The sequence below is a fragment of the Cucurbita pepo genome, chromosome LG05 (assembly GCF_002806865.2).
Source record: "Cucurbita pepo subsp. pepo cultivar mu-cu-16 chromosome LG05, ASM280686v2, whole genome shotgun sequence".
Taxonomy (NCBI): Eukaryota; Viridiplantae; Streptophyta; class Magnoliopsida; order Cucurbitales; family Cucurbitaceae; genus Cucurbita; species Cucurbita pepo.
The window spans coordinates 10,195,670-10,208,827 of record NC_036642.1 but is presented as its reverse complement, the minus strand read 5'-3'; the positions used below and the strand labels follow the sequence as shown (position 1 = coordinate 10,208,827).

Here is a 13,158-nt window from a genome sequence, read left to right as displayed (position 1 = left end):
AATTTGACAGGTCAGCCTATGATTAATCTCAAGGGATTATTTGTAGTTTTATATTTGAAGAGTCTAATTAATCACTTCTGGATGAATCAAATATAAATGACGACCGTTTATGTTTAAAGTAGATAATATATATAATTGTGGAGATATATGAAAGGTTGTTGCGAGATCCACATCGGTTAGAGAGGGTAACGAAACATTCATTGTAAGGATGTGAAAACCTCTCTCTAATAAACGCGTTTTAAAACTTTGAGCTTAATGGCGATATGTAATGGGTCAGAGCAGACAATATCTTAGAGTCAGATATCGGGTCGTGTGCTAGTGAGGACGCTAGCCCTCAAGGGTGTGGACTGTGAGATCCCACATCAGTTGGAGAAACCGTGAGGCTGACGGTAATACATAATGGGTTAAAGCGGATAATACCTACTAGCAGTGGGCTTGAGTCGTTACAAATGGTATTAGAGCCAGACATCGGGCGATGTGCCAGCAAAGACGCTAGGCTCCAAGGGGGTGGATTATAAGATCCCACATCAATTGAAGAAACCGTGAGACTGACAGTGATACATAATGGACTAAAGCGGACAATATCTGCTAACGGTGAGCTTGAGCTGTTACAGTCATGATGCCCAAAAAGTGGTATTAAAGTCATGTCTCTGACTTAGTCATATCTATAGAATCATCAAAGGTTCGTTGTGAAACTTCAGTTTTGTTTGAAAAGAACATTTTTAATTTGCTTATATCTTTAATATCTTATCCAACTCATAACATGGTGGGAATATGTGATAATTGCCTTTCCAAATCCCTTTTGAAACACAAAATCATCCTTTCACAATGCAAAACTCATCCTTTCACAATCATTGCATTACATTACTGTTCAATTACAAGTTTTTCTTGTTCGTTATCGTGTTCTGATATTATTTGTAACTGTCTAAGTTCACCGTTAGCAGATATTATCTGTTTCAACTCGTTACATATCGTCGTCAGCTTCACAATTTTAAAACATGTCTACCAGAAAAAAGTTTCTATACCCTTATAAGAAAACGTCTCGTTCTCCTCTCCAACTAACATAGGATCTCACACAAAGTATAAAGGTATTTTGAATAAAAATGAAACGTTCAAAGAGTAAAGCATAGTTAGTATTTTGATCACAATGCGCCCGATTCACTAGAATATATTCATAAGATGTGGAATAGCTCTAATATGCAGTCATTTTTGTGCCTTTGTCTGATAGGAAAGCACTAAGGGAAAGATTTCAAAGAAAGGGAGATATAAACCAAGCAGATACCATTCCACACAGCAAGTGGGCTCACAAATGATGCCTCTCAACAGGACATGCTATTTTGAAGACTTGATTCTTTGGCTCATTTGCCCCAAACTTTATCACAAACAGCAACACTTTTCAAGAACAACACCCACTATTTACCTCAAAACCTTCAAACTCCAACAGAAACAGCAACCCAATCAATCAAACAAACACAAGATCATGAAACGCCATCACAAATCAAGTCGTTAAGCCATTCGCTTTTGATTGCTAATGTCGATGTCGATGACTGCTCTTCGACGACGAATGCCTCAAAGAAAGGTTCACACATGAATGTGATTCCAACTTTCATAACACGACCAGCTCGATTTCACACCAAATCCACACCTCCAACCTGTTGCTTAGCTAGGTATCTTTCCCTTCTTTCTTTCTACAAATGAAGAACAACCATAGCATGTCAGAGAATGCAAAGCTTAATAAGGTTTGAAGAAGATGTTGAGAACAGTTTCGTTGTCTCACCCATTCGTCGATGACGAGTCCTTCACCAACGACTTTCGGGTCTGTTTCTTCTGCTGGCTTTTGACGCACCTCAGTTGCAGCCTCGGCCACAGCTAGTTGTCGGAAGAGTTTCTCCAAAGCCTGAAAAAGGAGAAGAATCCAAACCAATAAGGAGATTGATAGTCTTGACCATACTTGATAGTGTGTTTCTCTCCTCTTACTACTAATACTTACAGGATTAGAATGCTGCGGGTCAAGAAAAACAACTTGCAGTATTTGCTCAACTGCTACATGATCTCTTTGTTCATCAAACTGTGAAATGCCATTATTTAAAATTACCATCAGAAACTTCTTAGCATGAATTATAATTGGTCTTTCACTTGAAGATGTGCATTATGGTTTGTTAACGTGAGATCCCACATTGGTTGGAGAGAGGAACGAAGCATTCCTTACAAGGGTGTAAAAACTTCTCCCTAGCAGACCGTTTTAAAACCTTGAGAGGAAGCCCAAAAGAGGACAATATCTACTAACGGTGGGCTTGGACGGTTACAAATAGTATTAGAGCTAGACACCGGGCGGTGTGTCAGTGAAGACACTGACCCCCAAGGGGGTGGATTGTGAGATCCCACATTGGTTGGAGAGGGTCTACCCCTACTCTGACCAGTGTTTCGTACCATCCAGTGATTGACTTTGATACCATTTGTAACATCCCAAGCCTACTACTCGCAGATATTGTTCTTTGGGCTTTCCCTCAAGATTTTAAAACGCGTCTACTATGAAGGGGTCTAGCCAGGTTCCAGAAGGTGCGAGACACTGGTCGGAGTAGGGCTAGATCCTCGCCATAGTAGACGCGTTTTAAAATCTTGAGGAGAAGTCCGGAAGGGAAAGTTCAAAGAAGACAGTGTCGGTAGGCTTGGATTGTTACATATTCTTACACAATAATGATATAAGCATTGGTCACAAACTCAAAGCATGGAAAAGCATAGTAAAGTCAGAAGTTAAGGCTGCAAGACATACCAGCTCTGGCACATAGTCCATGTTACCCTTCACTTTCAAGCTCACAATCTTAAACTTAACCCTCCTCTTTTGATCCACAGGCTTCTCATTGTTCTCTAGTGGCTCCACAAACTTGAACACTGAAGTAAAGTCACAGATACAAGAACCTCAGAAAGACTCCAAATGCTGTTCATACTTGTAATGTTCAGTTCAAGGAATGCAGCTCAAAACTAAGATGAATGTCTTACCCGTTGCGATGATACTTTCACCAGGAGCAAGTATACCACCAGGAGGACGCATGTAGCAGCTCTTCGGCGCGGTCGTTTGAAACTAGAACAATTCAAGGGGGTAAGAAGTAAGAAGGCTGCATTGGGTAGGCTCAAAACTGATAAAAGTTCGTGAGGGAATGATTCATACTTTGAAAGCCACATGATTCTTGCTCGTATTCTGTATCTCAATAGCACTCTTTACCTGCTTCCCAGGTTCATCTTTAAGAGAAAGACAATGAAAACAAAACACAAGCTGAGAGGAATTCAAGGGCATCAGACAACTAAACAATCTGAAAAGATGAACAAAAAGGACAAACATTCTCAAAACCAAAGCAAGAACAGATCGATTTTAGGGAGTGATTTGGTAAGCATCAAGCCAGAGAACAGGGGAGGACGACCACAGTTTTAAGAACAAAACGAAAAAGGCCACAAAATCTCATTATGAACCCAAAAAAATGGCGACCCAGATGAGAAAATAGGGTACATACATGGAAAGTAGAGCTTGTTGGAAGGATCGAGACGAAGCCTTCTTCTGGTAGGGAGTAGAGATTTCGCAATGAACGAAACCTTGCCAGAAGGATAGGAGCCCGAGTTCTCTGTTGGCTTATGACCATTACTTTGCTCATTAACGCGATGAATAGCAGTCGACGAAGAACCAGAAGACGAGGAGACATTGCCATTTTGCCAAAAGGGTATACTACAAAGGCTCCAAACCTTGCCATCGAGGTCTGATTTCTGATCAGCGACAGCCATTGAAGTCGGTAGATTCCTTGGTTGCTAGGCGAGAAGCTTATGGATTTGGGATTTATCACAAAAGGGGTTTTACTTACTCGCTCCTCCCGAAAACAACTCTTCCAACTTCGGTTTGGATCATTTCTATTTTGGGTTTTTCTATTTGGATCGTTTGATGGGCTGAAGCTGTAGATGCGGTTATTTATGTCATACCCGACAAGGAATACGGTTCCATTGTACTGTTCTTCGAATCATCCTTGCATTTTAGTTGGCAACGCCTGCCCTGCCCGACAGTTGCTCTGTTTTTATTAAGAAACAAGAGACTCTGCTAACTACGAATCTTTGGATGTTTAACCAGAAGAACTGTTAGGTAACAAGCAATGAAAAAGTTGCAGTCCCATCAATGGGTTAATGTAAATGAAGAAATAGCAAGTTGGTTGAGGAAGATGAATCCTAAATATTCTGAAATTTAATGGTGGGGGGCCAAAAGATATCATTTTCAGCACCATCTCTCCCTTAAATTCCCACTTTTTCTTCCTTTCCACTTGTTCTTCTGTTTCTTCAGGAACATAGTGAGCTATTTTTGCTTGAAAAGAATTGAAAAAGCTATGCTTGGAAAGACAACATTAGTGCATGCAGTAAGGAGTATGATGATTAGCAACCATGGTATAGATCAGATGAGTGTGTTCCTCTTAGGTGTTCAAGTAATAGAAGAAAATCACTCATCCATTCACCATGTGGTTCTGACCCCTCTTCCAAAATCTTTTATTAGTATTAGCCCACCGCTACCGTCAGAAAATATTATCTTTTTTGAGCTTTTTCTTTCGCACTCTTACAACCAATGCTTCGTTCTTCTCCCCAACTAATGTAAGATCTCACAATCCACTTCCCTTCAAGACTCAGCGTCTTGGCTGGCACTCGTTCCTTTCTCTAATCGATGTGGCACCCCCCAATCCACCCCCTTCGAGACTGAGTATCCTTACTGGCACACCACCTCGTGGTCACCCCATTTGGGGCTCAACTTCGTCGCTGACATATCGCTCGATTTCTCGCTTTAATACCATTTATGGTTATATCTAACTGTTCTCTAAAGATTTTACTTTTAACATCTTAGGTTGATCTTTGTTTTGATTGTTTTGGGTATGTTTAGTTTCAGTCCCTAAGTTTGTTTCACATTTTACTTGCTCAAGATCAAAGGGATGCAATGTGTAATGAGGAACATGTCGAGGGTGCATTTCATGGCAATACCAAAGGGCAAGAAACCTGTTGCAGAAGATGATTGACAGACAACCAAAGATGAGGAGAGAAAAGGAAAAGAACCAATCATGCTCCTGTTGGTCCAAAAACAAGCAAGTTTATCATTGTGATTATGCAACCAGAATGATTATACGAAGAAGTTTATGTCAAGAAAAACCAAGCCCAACATCTACAAGAGCAAACATATTGTACCAACAATAATTAAGAAGCAAATGTATTGTTTATGGCTTTCATGTTGATGACAACGAGTCGACCTATTGGACAGGTTCAAATCTTTTTCTACCAGACGTGTTTTAAAACTTTGAGGGGAAGCCCAAAAGAAAAAAACTAAATAGAACAATATCTGTTAGCAGTGGGCTTGAGCTGTTACAAATGGTATCAGAGCCAGACGTTGGGATTGTTCCAGTGAGGATGTTGGACCCCCAAGTAGGTGATTTGTAAGACCTGTTGGATGAAATTCCCACGTCGGCTAATTTAGGGAATGATCATGTGTTTATAATCAAGGAATATTATCTTCATTGGTACGAGGCCTTTTGGGAAGCCCAAAGCAAAGTCACGAGAGTTTATGCTCAAAGTGGACAATATCATACTATTGTGGAGAGTCTTGATTTCTAACAAGACCTTACTGAGAGAGAGAAATGAAGCATTCCCCTAACCCGTTACGTATCGACTTTATATATACTTGCTGAATTGTTGCATAACAAGATTTTCATGGTTTGGAAGGACCAAGTTAATGATATTTATGACCCACAAGGAGCAGAGATTGCAAGGGCCATCATGGTTAGAAATGCTTTCTTTGTGAACAATGACTCTTTATGTCATAATGCACTAAAGGCCGAAGTGACATCATCACTTTGGTCATTACAACAACAAAGCTTTGATGCATTTGATGATTTGTTCAATTTTATCTCAGCTGTGAAGAAGGGAAGAAGCACAGATTACCTTTTCTAAAAGGTAGCAGTTTGAGAGCCAAACACTTTATCAGTATGATTTTGAGTACATTTTTTGGTTGATAGAACTCAGGTTTCTTTATCAGAAGGGATTGATAACTTAGAACAAAATGAATTTTCTTTTGATTCAATTGATTTTAATGTTCAAGATAGTCAAGAGATCCTCCTTACAATGATTATGAGCCTGCTGATGCAGCTTGTGAAGCTACAAACTACAACGTAGTATCACTTGCTGATGCATATGAAAGTTGTAATACGACTGTTTATTGCTGCTTTAGCTGTACACTTGGTACGAGATCTCACATCAATTGGAGAGGTAAACCTTGAAAGAAAGCCCAGAAGAAAAAATTCAAAAAAGATAATATCTACTAACAGTGAACTTGAACGATTACACCTTATGTTCGTTCTCAACCTCACCTATTCTTCCATTGTCACTCACCTATTCTTCCATTGTCAATATAGTTACTATAGTTGCAAGCATAGAGATTTAAACGAGAGTTTGAACCAATCTTGGGCTCCAAGCTCCTAGCAGCAAGGAAGACCATAATACACAGAAGAGGGCTAAAATATTATGGATCGAGTTAAAGTAACTCCTTGGAGTTCCTGGAAAGAATGGAATGAGGTTAGGGAAGTCACATGGTGGGTTTGGCTAATTAAATAGTTCAATACCAACATTTTCGTCATTGTCAAGTGAGGTTGATGACGATACATAATAGGTCAAAACAAACAATATCTACTAGTGGTAGATTTTAGTTGTTACATGTGACACGACTGCAAGGACTCTTGATTATCATAGAAAAAGAACCAAAATTGAATCAAAGAAATTTTTGTGGTTTGAAAAAATGGAGAGAAGAAAGTCTACTGATTTGGTGTAATGGCCAAATTAACTTTGACTTAAAAAATGTATTTGGTAGAATCCTCATGTTTTTCAGCTCATTTCCCCGTTTTTCCACTGATGGGCTGACTTTTTCATATTTTTCGTCAATAATTGATTGAGATATTCAATAACAACAACAATCTCAACAACTCATCTCAATTTAAACCCAATTTCTTCTCATATTACAATACGTGATGTATCTTTTATGCGATGAGTATAATGAATGAAGGTATAACTTTGAAAGAGAGGTTCATATGATTGAAAAATAATGGAGGTTAGGCAAAAAGCAGCGGCCTTTCTCATGGTGTGACAGAGACAAGGGCCCCGCCGTAGCCGGAGCTTTTCCTCCGAATCATTTCTTCTTGATTGACATTTCCAGTTTGTCTTTTAAGTTAACGCCACCGATGTTGTCGCTGTGGCCTGTTCACATTTTCTTCTTTGATGCCAAACCCAATTGTGTGTTTTGTATTTGTCAGTTTTTAAGAGGATAAGATGCCCATCATGGTGTTTCTCCTTCTTCTTCGTTCCTTTCTGAGGAAAACCCACCATGGGTTTGGTTTAGTTTAGGTACTTCTGCTCCACCGCCGTGCCGGAAAGTTCAGAAATTAGTCCTTCGCCGGTTCGCTGTGGTCGTCCCATGGTGCTCCGGGACGACTATTTGATGCCCTCTGTACGAAGATAAAGTTTAAACCAGAGCCCATTTCTCTCTCTCTCTGTCGCTTTAGAAAATGTTAGACCCCATGTGGTCATGTCCTGTTTTCATTATCTCAGAGACCATCTTTCGGACCAAACCAAACTCTACTTCGTTTCAATCCCTCACAGTTTCTTCTTCTTGTTCTTGATCTTTACGCTTTCCTTTGGCGAGGTTGCTTTAGAATTATTTTTGGTTGTAGAAAGACATCAAATCCTATCCACTTTTCAGTCAAATCCGCTTTCGAATGCTTTCTTTTTAACAACCTTCGTGCTCCCGATCAATCTATATCTTCTTCCTCTCGACTTTGTATGCGCAACCCATTTCTTCCCCGATCATCAAAAACAAAACCCATCAAGGAAACTTCAAAATATGGTCTCTCTGATGGTTGTAGTTTCATCAATCCTTATGATCTTATCGACTCTGTTCCAAGTTTCTGTTGCTGGCGTAACAGGGGAATCCTCTGTTCCGGCCATCCCAGTAGAAGCCGAAACTCAAGTCTGTCGGCTGGACCTATCCGACGAGCTATTCGGGGGAGTGAGCCAAGCCTGCAATGGGAACCTAGACCGGAGCCGGTGCTGTCCAGTGCTAGCGGCATGGCTCTTTGCAGCTCATGCCAGGTCGGCGTTAGAAGTGTCGGCTCCAGCGCCAACAGCCGAAATAGATCTGCCATTGATGCCAGACGATTCCCAGAAATGCGTGGAGTCATTACAAAACTCGTTGGTTAAGCGCAATATCAGAATTCCGCAGCCCAATTCCAGCTGCGACGCTGTATTGTGCTTCTGTGGAATTCGTCTCCACCAGATAAGTTCCCTGTCTTGTCCAGCAGCATTCAATCTCTCCGGCTTCCACAACGCCACCCCAACGCCGGCAGTGCGTGATCTGGAGAAGAATTGCCGCAACGCATCCTACTCCGGTTGCACCAAATGCCTCGGCGCACTCCAAAAGGTACTGCAAAACAACTTAACCGTAACGATTCTTGTCTCATCGACTCCCACATTGAAATGGGTAGCTAAAAAATGGGATCTTTTCGCTTTTTTTGCTCCTTAATTTATGTTTCCGATCAGGTGAAGGGAGCTAGAGACACCAGCACCACCGAAAGAGCAACCAAAATGTTCAACAGAGACTGCCAACTGATGGGGCTAACATGGCTGCTCGCTCGCAACAAAACGGCGTACATTCCAACAGTTTCAGCGGTTCTAAGAGCCATAATGTACAGTGCCCACCCGCCTCACGACTCAAAGTGCAGCCCAGATCAAGAAAACATGCCACTGGCCGTTGATTCCCTTCAATTAGACAACACACAGTCCTCCACTTCATCACCCTCGACCTTCATGTATCCATTCTTACCCTTAACAGCAGTGCCCTTCATCTGGTTCTTGACACATCCGTAATATGAGCTTCCGTTGGGCCGTAGTTTCTTGGGATATTTTGGAGGGAAAGACCATGTCGTGTCTGTCACATGAAAGCTGTTGATTTTGTGTCTTTTTTCTTAACCCTACAGTAAAATTGGGTTTGGTGGGACAGATCTGCTTCAGTTTTGTTTTCTTTTACAGCAGTAAATATTCCAGTTTGACGTGCATTGAATTCTGTGAAACGTTTCAAATATTCTCACAAAAATGGGGTTTCTCCACGAGTCACAGACAAACGTTTAAAGATATAGAACCAAATCTAAGAGAATTGTAATGAATCACTTATAATGAAAATGGCTTTGCAAGAAGCAATTATTAAAGAGCATTCCCAAACAGCCTATAAATCTACACACTACTTTACCAGCCCTTGCCTATAAGCCACAGCCAGCCCAGGGTGACTCCTGCAAATATTCCTCCAAGTAAGAACAGAACCAGCAAGTTCCCCAAGGCATTCTGCTCTGGTCCCTGCACAACAAGTGAGACAAACATTATTAAACTTAATAATGCATAACACGATTGTTAGGATGGAGTCCCACGTTGACTAATTAAAGGAATGATCATGGGTCTATAAGTAAAAGAAAAGTCATGAGAGCTTATGCTCAAAGTGGACAATGTCATATCATTGTTGAGGGCGTGATTCCTAATATGGTATTAGAGTCATGCTCTTAATTTAGCCATGTCAATAGAATTCTCAAGTATCAAACAACGGATGTTGTGAGCCTCAAAGGTGTAGTCAAAAGTGACTCAAGTGTCGAACAAAGTACAACAAAGGGTGTACTTTGTTCGAAGACTCTAGAGAAGGAGTCGAAACTCAAGAGGCTGTTCGAGGGCTCCATAGTCCTCAGGGAAGGCTCTATGGTGTACTTTGTTTGAGGAGAGGATTGTTGGGAGGGAGTCAAACATTGACTAATTAAGGGAATCATCATAGAATAAACCTCCATTGGTACGAGGCATTTTAAGAAAACCAAAAGCAAAGTCACGAGAGCTTATGCTTAAAGTGGACAACATTGTGGAGGTTCGTAATTTCTAACACAAACTATTTCTCAATCTTCCCCTTTTTAGCTTCTATTTAACCAAGCTTACCTTGTAACCTTTTGGTGCAGAAGTGAGCACACAAACGGTGAGGTAGCCATTAGTCAAGCCCAAGAATGAGGTGAGTAGTATCATCCAACCTTCATCGCCGTACTTGGCTGTGAAGTAGAATGCCGGTAGGAGTAAGATACGGGCAACGATCGAGACCATAAGCCATTTCCGTGACTCTAGCCTTATACATCCTATGAGCGGAATGTATCTCCCAATAAGATCACAAACATTGTATGATGCAATCAACACGAGTGCATACCTGAGAGAAGCAAGAGATGCTCAATCCTCGACATGAATAAAACATTTAATGAATTGTGCAAATGAGAACACATACCATGTTCCTAAACTGTGTGATCCAGTGTCCTCAGATAAGAATCCAGGAAAAATGGACAATGTGAGAGCATATATCAAAAAAATGTCAACTACATAATCTATGTTCTGTGACAACAGTTCTTTATTGCTTAGTCGCTCGACTTCGTTTGCTTTCCCCATGGCCTACACGTAATTCTTATGCGTTATTCGACCAAGTTCGATAAGAAGATGCTTGGATGTTTTGAGATGTTACATACCTCATCTGCTACCCCATGGATCCCAGCAGCAGCAAGGTCAGCTGAAACTGTTTTTGACCCCTCTAATGCCGCCTTGGCCCGAAAATGCTTCACAATTGGCAGTTTTGGAAAAGTAAATGCGTAGAGGATAACACAGAGAAGCTCAAAAAATGTTGAGATTGCAAAGAACAAAACTGCAGAGAATGGTAGAAGAATCAGTCTTTAGGGAGGGGTCAGATGTCGTTAAGGCTATAACTGTGTTCTCTGTATATTACACACTAGTTTAAAGGAAGCCACTTCTTCATAAACATCAAATGAAAATATAAAAAAAAAAAATAGTTGCTAGAAAATATTCTCCTCTTTGGCACACCGCCCGGTATCCACCTCCGTTCGGGGCTCACCGTCCTCGCTGGCACACCGCCCTAGTGTCCACCTCCATTCGGGGCTCACCGTCCTTGCTGGCACACCGCCCTAGTGTCCACCCCCTTCAGGGTTCAGCATCTTCACTGGCACGCCGTCCTAGTGTCCACCCCCTTCGGGGCTCAGCGTCTTCACTGGCACACCGCCTAGTGTCCACCCCCTTCGGGGCTCAGCATCTTCACTAGCACTAGCACACCGCACGGTATCTGGCCCTGATACCATTTGTAACAGCTCAAGTCCACCGCCGGCAGATATTGTCTTTTTTGGGCTTCCTTGCTCCCCTTCAAGGTTTTAAAACATGTCTCTTAACGGCGAGTTTGGGATGTTACAAACCCTAGAGAGGATAATGTCTGCTAGCGTAGCGGTGAGCTTAGGCTGTTACAACAGTGATTCGATAGATCGGTCTTAATTTATACGGCCATTGGCCAACTATATAGAGATCAACAAACAAAACCCATATGCAATATGTTTATATCAATAGCAGTTCAAAGTTATAATCCAAGCACACACCAATTTGCTTTAAAACAAACCATAAACCAGAAACAAGAGCACCTACGAGCTCCTTTACGAAGGCCACCCTTAGAATTTTCAAATGCTCCTTTAGTAATTAACCTCAAACCCGAGGTAAGAGCGCCGGAGGCAGCCAAGCCAGCCAGAAAAGACTGAGGAATTCAAGATCAAAAAACACCCAAAAAAGTTACAAATTTGAGACAAGGTAAAGCAAAATTGATGCCAGGGAAAGATCATCAGACAAGTCAATGAACAAACCATGGAAAGTGGCATTATTAACCTGCAAGAGCTCTGGTTGCATAAAAGAAAGATCCCCAACCATTCCTCCTTGAACATGAGCATCTGCAATCCCAAAAGCACCGCTAATGGCACAAATTCCTATGAAGGGACCCAGACCTCCTTTTCCAGATGTTGCTAAATCCAACTACAAAACATTAACAATGGCAGTTTCATAAACTTTTTACATATTCAGAACACAAGAACACAAAAAGAAAGAAGAAACCAGTGTTTACAACTAAAACCGAGAGGGAGGAAATGAAGAACAGAACATATCCAAAGAGATTCCGTTTTCTGGTATTGATATTTGCTTCCCAAGATGCGAGTATGCAGAGTGTTCCAAGCGCAAATGGCTGATACACAAGAGTGAGAACCCTTGAAGAATGGTAGTTCTGTAGAACATTTCAAAAGGGGGAAATACCATCATTGTAATCCTTCAAGTTCAAGGCTACTAAATTGCTCAAGACAATGAAAATTACCGGAAACAAATAGCCATAGTAATCTTGAATGGTCAGCATACTGTTCCAAGAAAACAGGCATCCATTTCCAAGAAGCCAACACACAATCATTGCAGTATATTTACCCTTTCAACAAAAATAACAATACCCATCAGAGATTTCACAACTTCATTACTACCCAAGATTTTGATTACAAACCTCAAGCCTTACGACATCCGCTTTTTCATCCGTCACCGCCATAATCACTTCCTTTCAATAGCTTTTAGAAGACCCCTGATCTCTTCCGCCGCGAGCAGTATAATAAGAGAATGTTTAAATTTAGAATAACAAAATGAAGAAGACGAAGAATGGCGTGATTAACTTCCCATAAATAATATCTAGCTTGAAGAAATCAAACCCACTACCGATTGAAACGGGAAGTTGTTAACTATTGACTTTTATTTCAATAGAAAACATGGATGGTAATAAAAACAAGCTAAGATATCTCAAGGGACAGACCTTTTTTGTCTAAATCTTCAAGCAGAGGAGGAATCGAAAGCTGAATCCCACGGCAATGATGAAGAACAATAAACGGTGATCCTCATCTTCATGATTGTTTCCTCATCCTGATCTTCGTATTCTTTAAATTCTCTCCGAACCCATTTTGGACCGTCAACAGTTTCATCGGAAGTTGAGCCACAGTTAACGAAAAGGGAATTGTAGATACTGAAAATTCATTGAGCTTTTGCTAACTGAACAAAGAAGTGAGGGGAAGAAAAGATCTGATCATGGGTTCTCTTAGAAAATGAGAAATTGGAACATTTGTCACTGAAAAAAAAATCGGAGAAAGGTCGAAACGATATTGGGTCGTCGCCTTATCTTCTTCACCGATCACTAAAGATTATCTTTAATGTTGTCTTTGGATTCTTGTCATCGAGATTTGA

The 13,158-nt window shown here is 40.9% G+C and overlaps 3 protein-coding genes across 5 annotated transcripts; 1 reads left to right on the top strand and 2 right to left on the bottom strand.

Annotated features, from left to right (window-relative positions):
• Nucleotides 1-1,146: 1,146 nt before the first annotated feature.
• Nucleotides 1,147-4,068, bottom strand: LOC111794621 (vesicle-associated protein 4-2-like). The gene is made up of 7 exons (XM_023676693.1): nucleotides 3,510-4,068; nucleotides 3,170-3,240; nucleotides 3,001-3,082; nucleotides 2,774-2,892; nucleotides 1,991-2,068; nucleotides 1,778-1,897; nucleotides 1,147-1,688 (listed from the first exon to the last, which is right to left on the bottom strand). Exons 1-7 carry the CDS (start codon nucleotides 3,772-3,774, stop codon nucleotides 1,629-1,631), a joined length of 795 nt encoding a protein of 264 aa, XP_023532461.1. The 5' UTR covers nucleotides 3,775-4,068; the 3' UTR covers nucleotides 1,147-1,628.
• A 3,643-nt stretch (nucleotides 4,069-7,711) lies between these two features.
• On the top strand, nucleotides 7,712-9,058 carry LOC111794602 (uncharacterized GPI-anchored protein At4g28100-like). The gene is made up of 2 exons (XM_023676656.1): nucleotides 7,712-8,476; nucleotides 8,596-9,058. The coding sequence occupies exons 1-2, from the start codon at nucleotides 7,901-7,903 to the stop codon at nucleotides 8,920-8,922; spliced, it is 903 nt and encodes a 300-aa protein (XP_023532424.1). The 5' UTR covers nucleotides 7,712-7,900; the 3' UTR covers nucleotides 8,923-9,058.
• A 130-nt stretch (nucleotides 9,059-9,188) lies between these two features.
• Nucleotides 9,189-13,158, bottom strand: LOC111794600 (equilibrative nucleotide transporter 3-like). 3 transcript variants are annotated; one of them, XM_023676652.1, is made up of 10 exons: nucleotides 12,734-13,158; nucleotides 12,434-12,515; nucleotides 12,257-12,361; nucleotides 12,014-12,169; nucleotides 11,782-11,925; nucleotides 11,548-11,653; nucleotides 10,593-10,765; nucleotides 10,358-10,518; nucleotides 10,024-10,282; nucleotides 9,189-9,405 (listed from the first exon to the last, which is right to left on the bottom strand). In XM_023676652.1, exons 2-10 carry the CDS (start codon nucleotides 12,473-12,475, stop codon nucleotides 9,298-9,300), a joined length of 1,254 nt encoding a protein of 417 aa, XP_023532420.1. In that variant the 5' UTR covers nucleotides 12,476-12,515; nucleotides 12,734-13,158; the 3' UTR covers nucleotides 9,189-9,297. The 3 variants fall into 3 exon arrangements, with proteins under 3 accessions (XP_023532420.1, XP_023532421.1, XP_023532422.1); XM_023676653.1 differs by having other exon boundaries at nucleotides 12,434-12,508; XM_023676654.1 differs by having other exon boundaries at nucleotides 12,434-12,518; nucleotides 12,736-13,158.

Coding starts and splice junctions, on each gene's coding strand:
- LOC111794621 (XM_023676693.1), bottom strand. CDS start 3,774: ATGGCTGTCGCTGATCAGAAATCAGACCTCGATGGCAAGGTTTGGAGC. Junction 3,241..3,509: donor CAACAAGCTCTACTTTCCAT/GTATGTACCCTA, acceptor TTTCTCTTAAAG/ATGAACCTGGGAAGCAGGTA. Junction 2,069..2,773: donor TGGACTATGTGCCAGAGCTG/GTATGTCTTGCA, acceptor GGCATTTCACAG/TTTGATGAACAAAGAGATCA.
- LOC111794602 (XM_023676656.1), top strand. CDS start 7,901: ATGGTCTCTCTGATGGTTGTAGTTTCATCAATCCTTATGATCTTATCG. Junction 8,477..8,595: donor GCCTCGGCGCACTCCAAAAG/GTACTGCAAAAC, acceptor GTTTCCGATCAG/GTGAAGGGAGCTAGAGACAC.
- LOC111794600 (XM_023676652.1), bottom strand. CDS start 12,475: ATGGCGGTGACGGATGAAAAAGCGGATGTCGTAAGGCTTGAG. Junction 12,362..12,433: donor CGGATGTCGTAAGGCTTGAG/GTTTGTAATCAA, acceptor TTTTGTTGAAAG/GGTAAATATACTGCAATGAT. Junction 12,170..12,256: donor ACTATGGCTATTTGTTTCCG/GTAATTTTCATT, acceptor AATGTTCTACAG/AACTACCATTCTTCAAGGGT.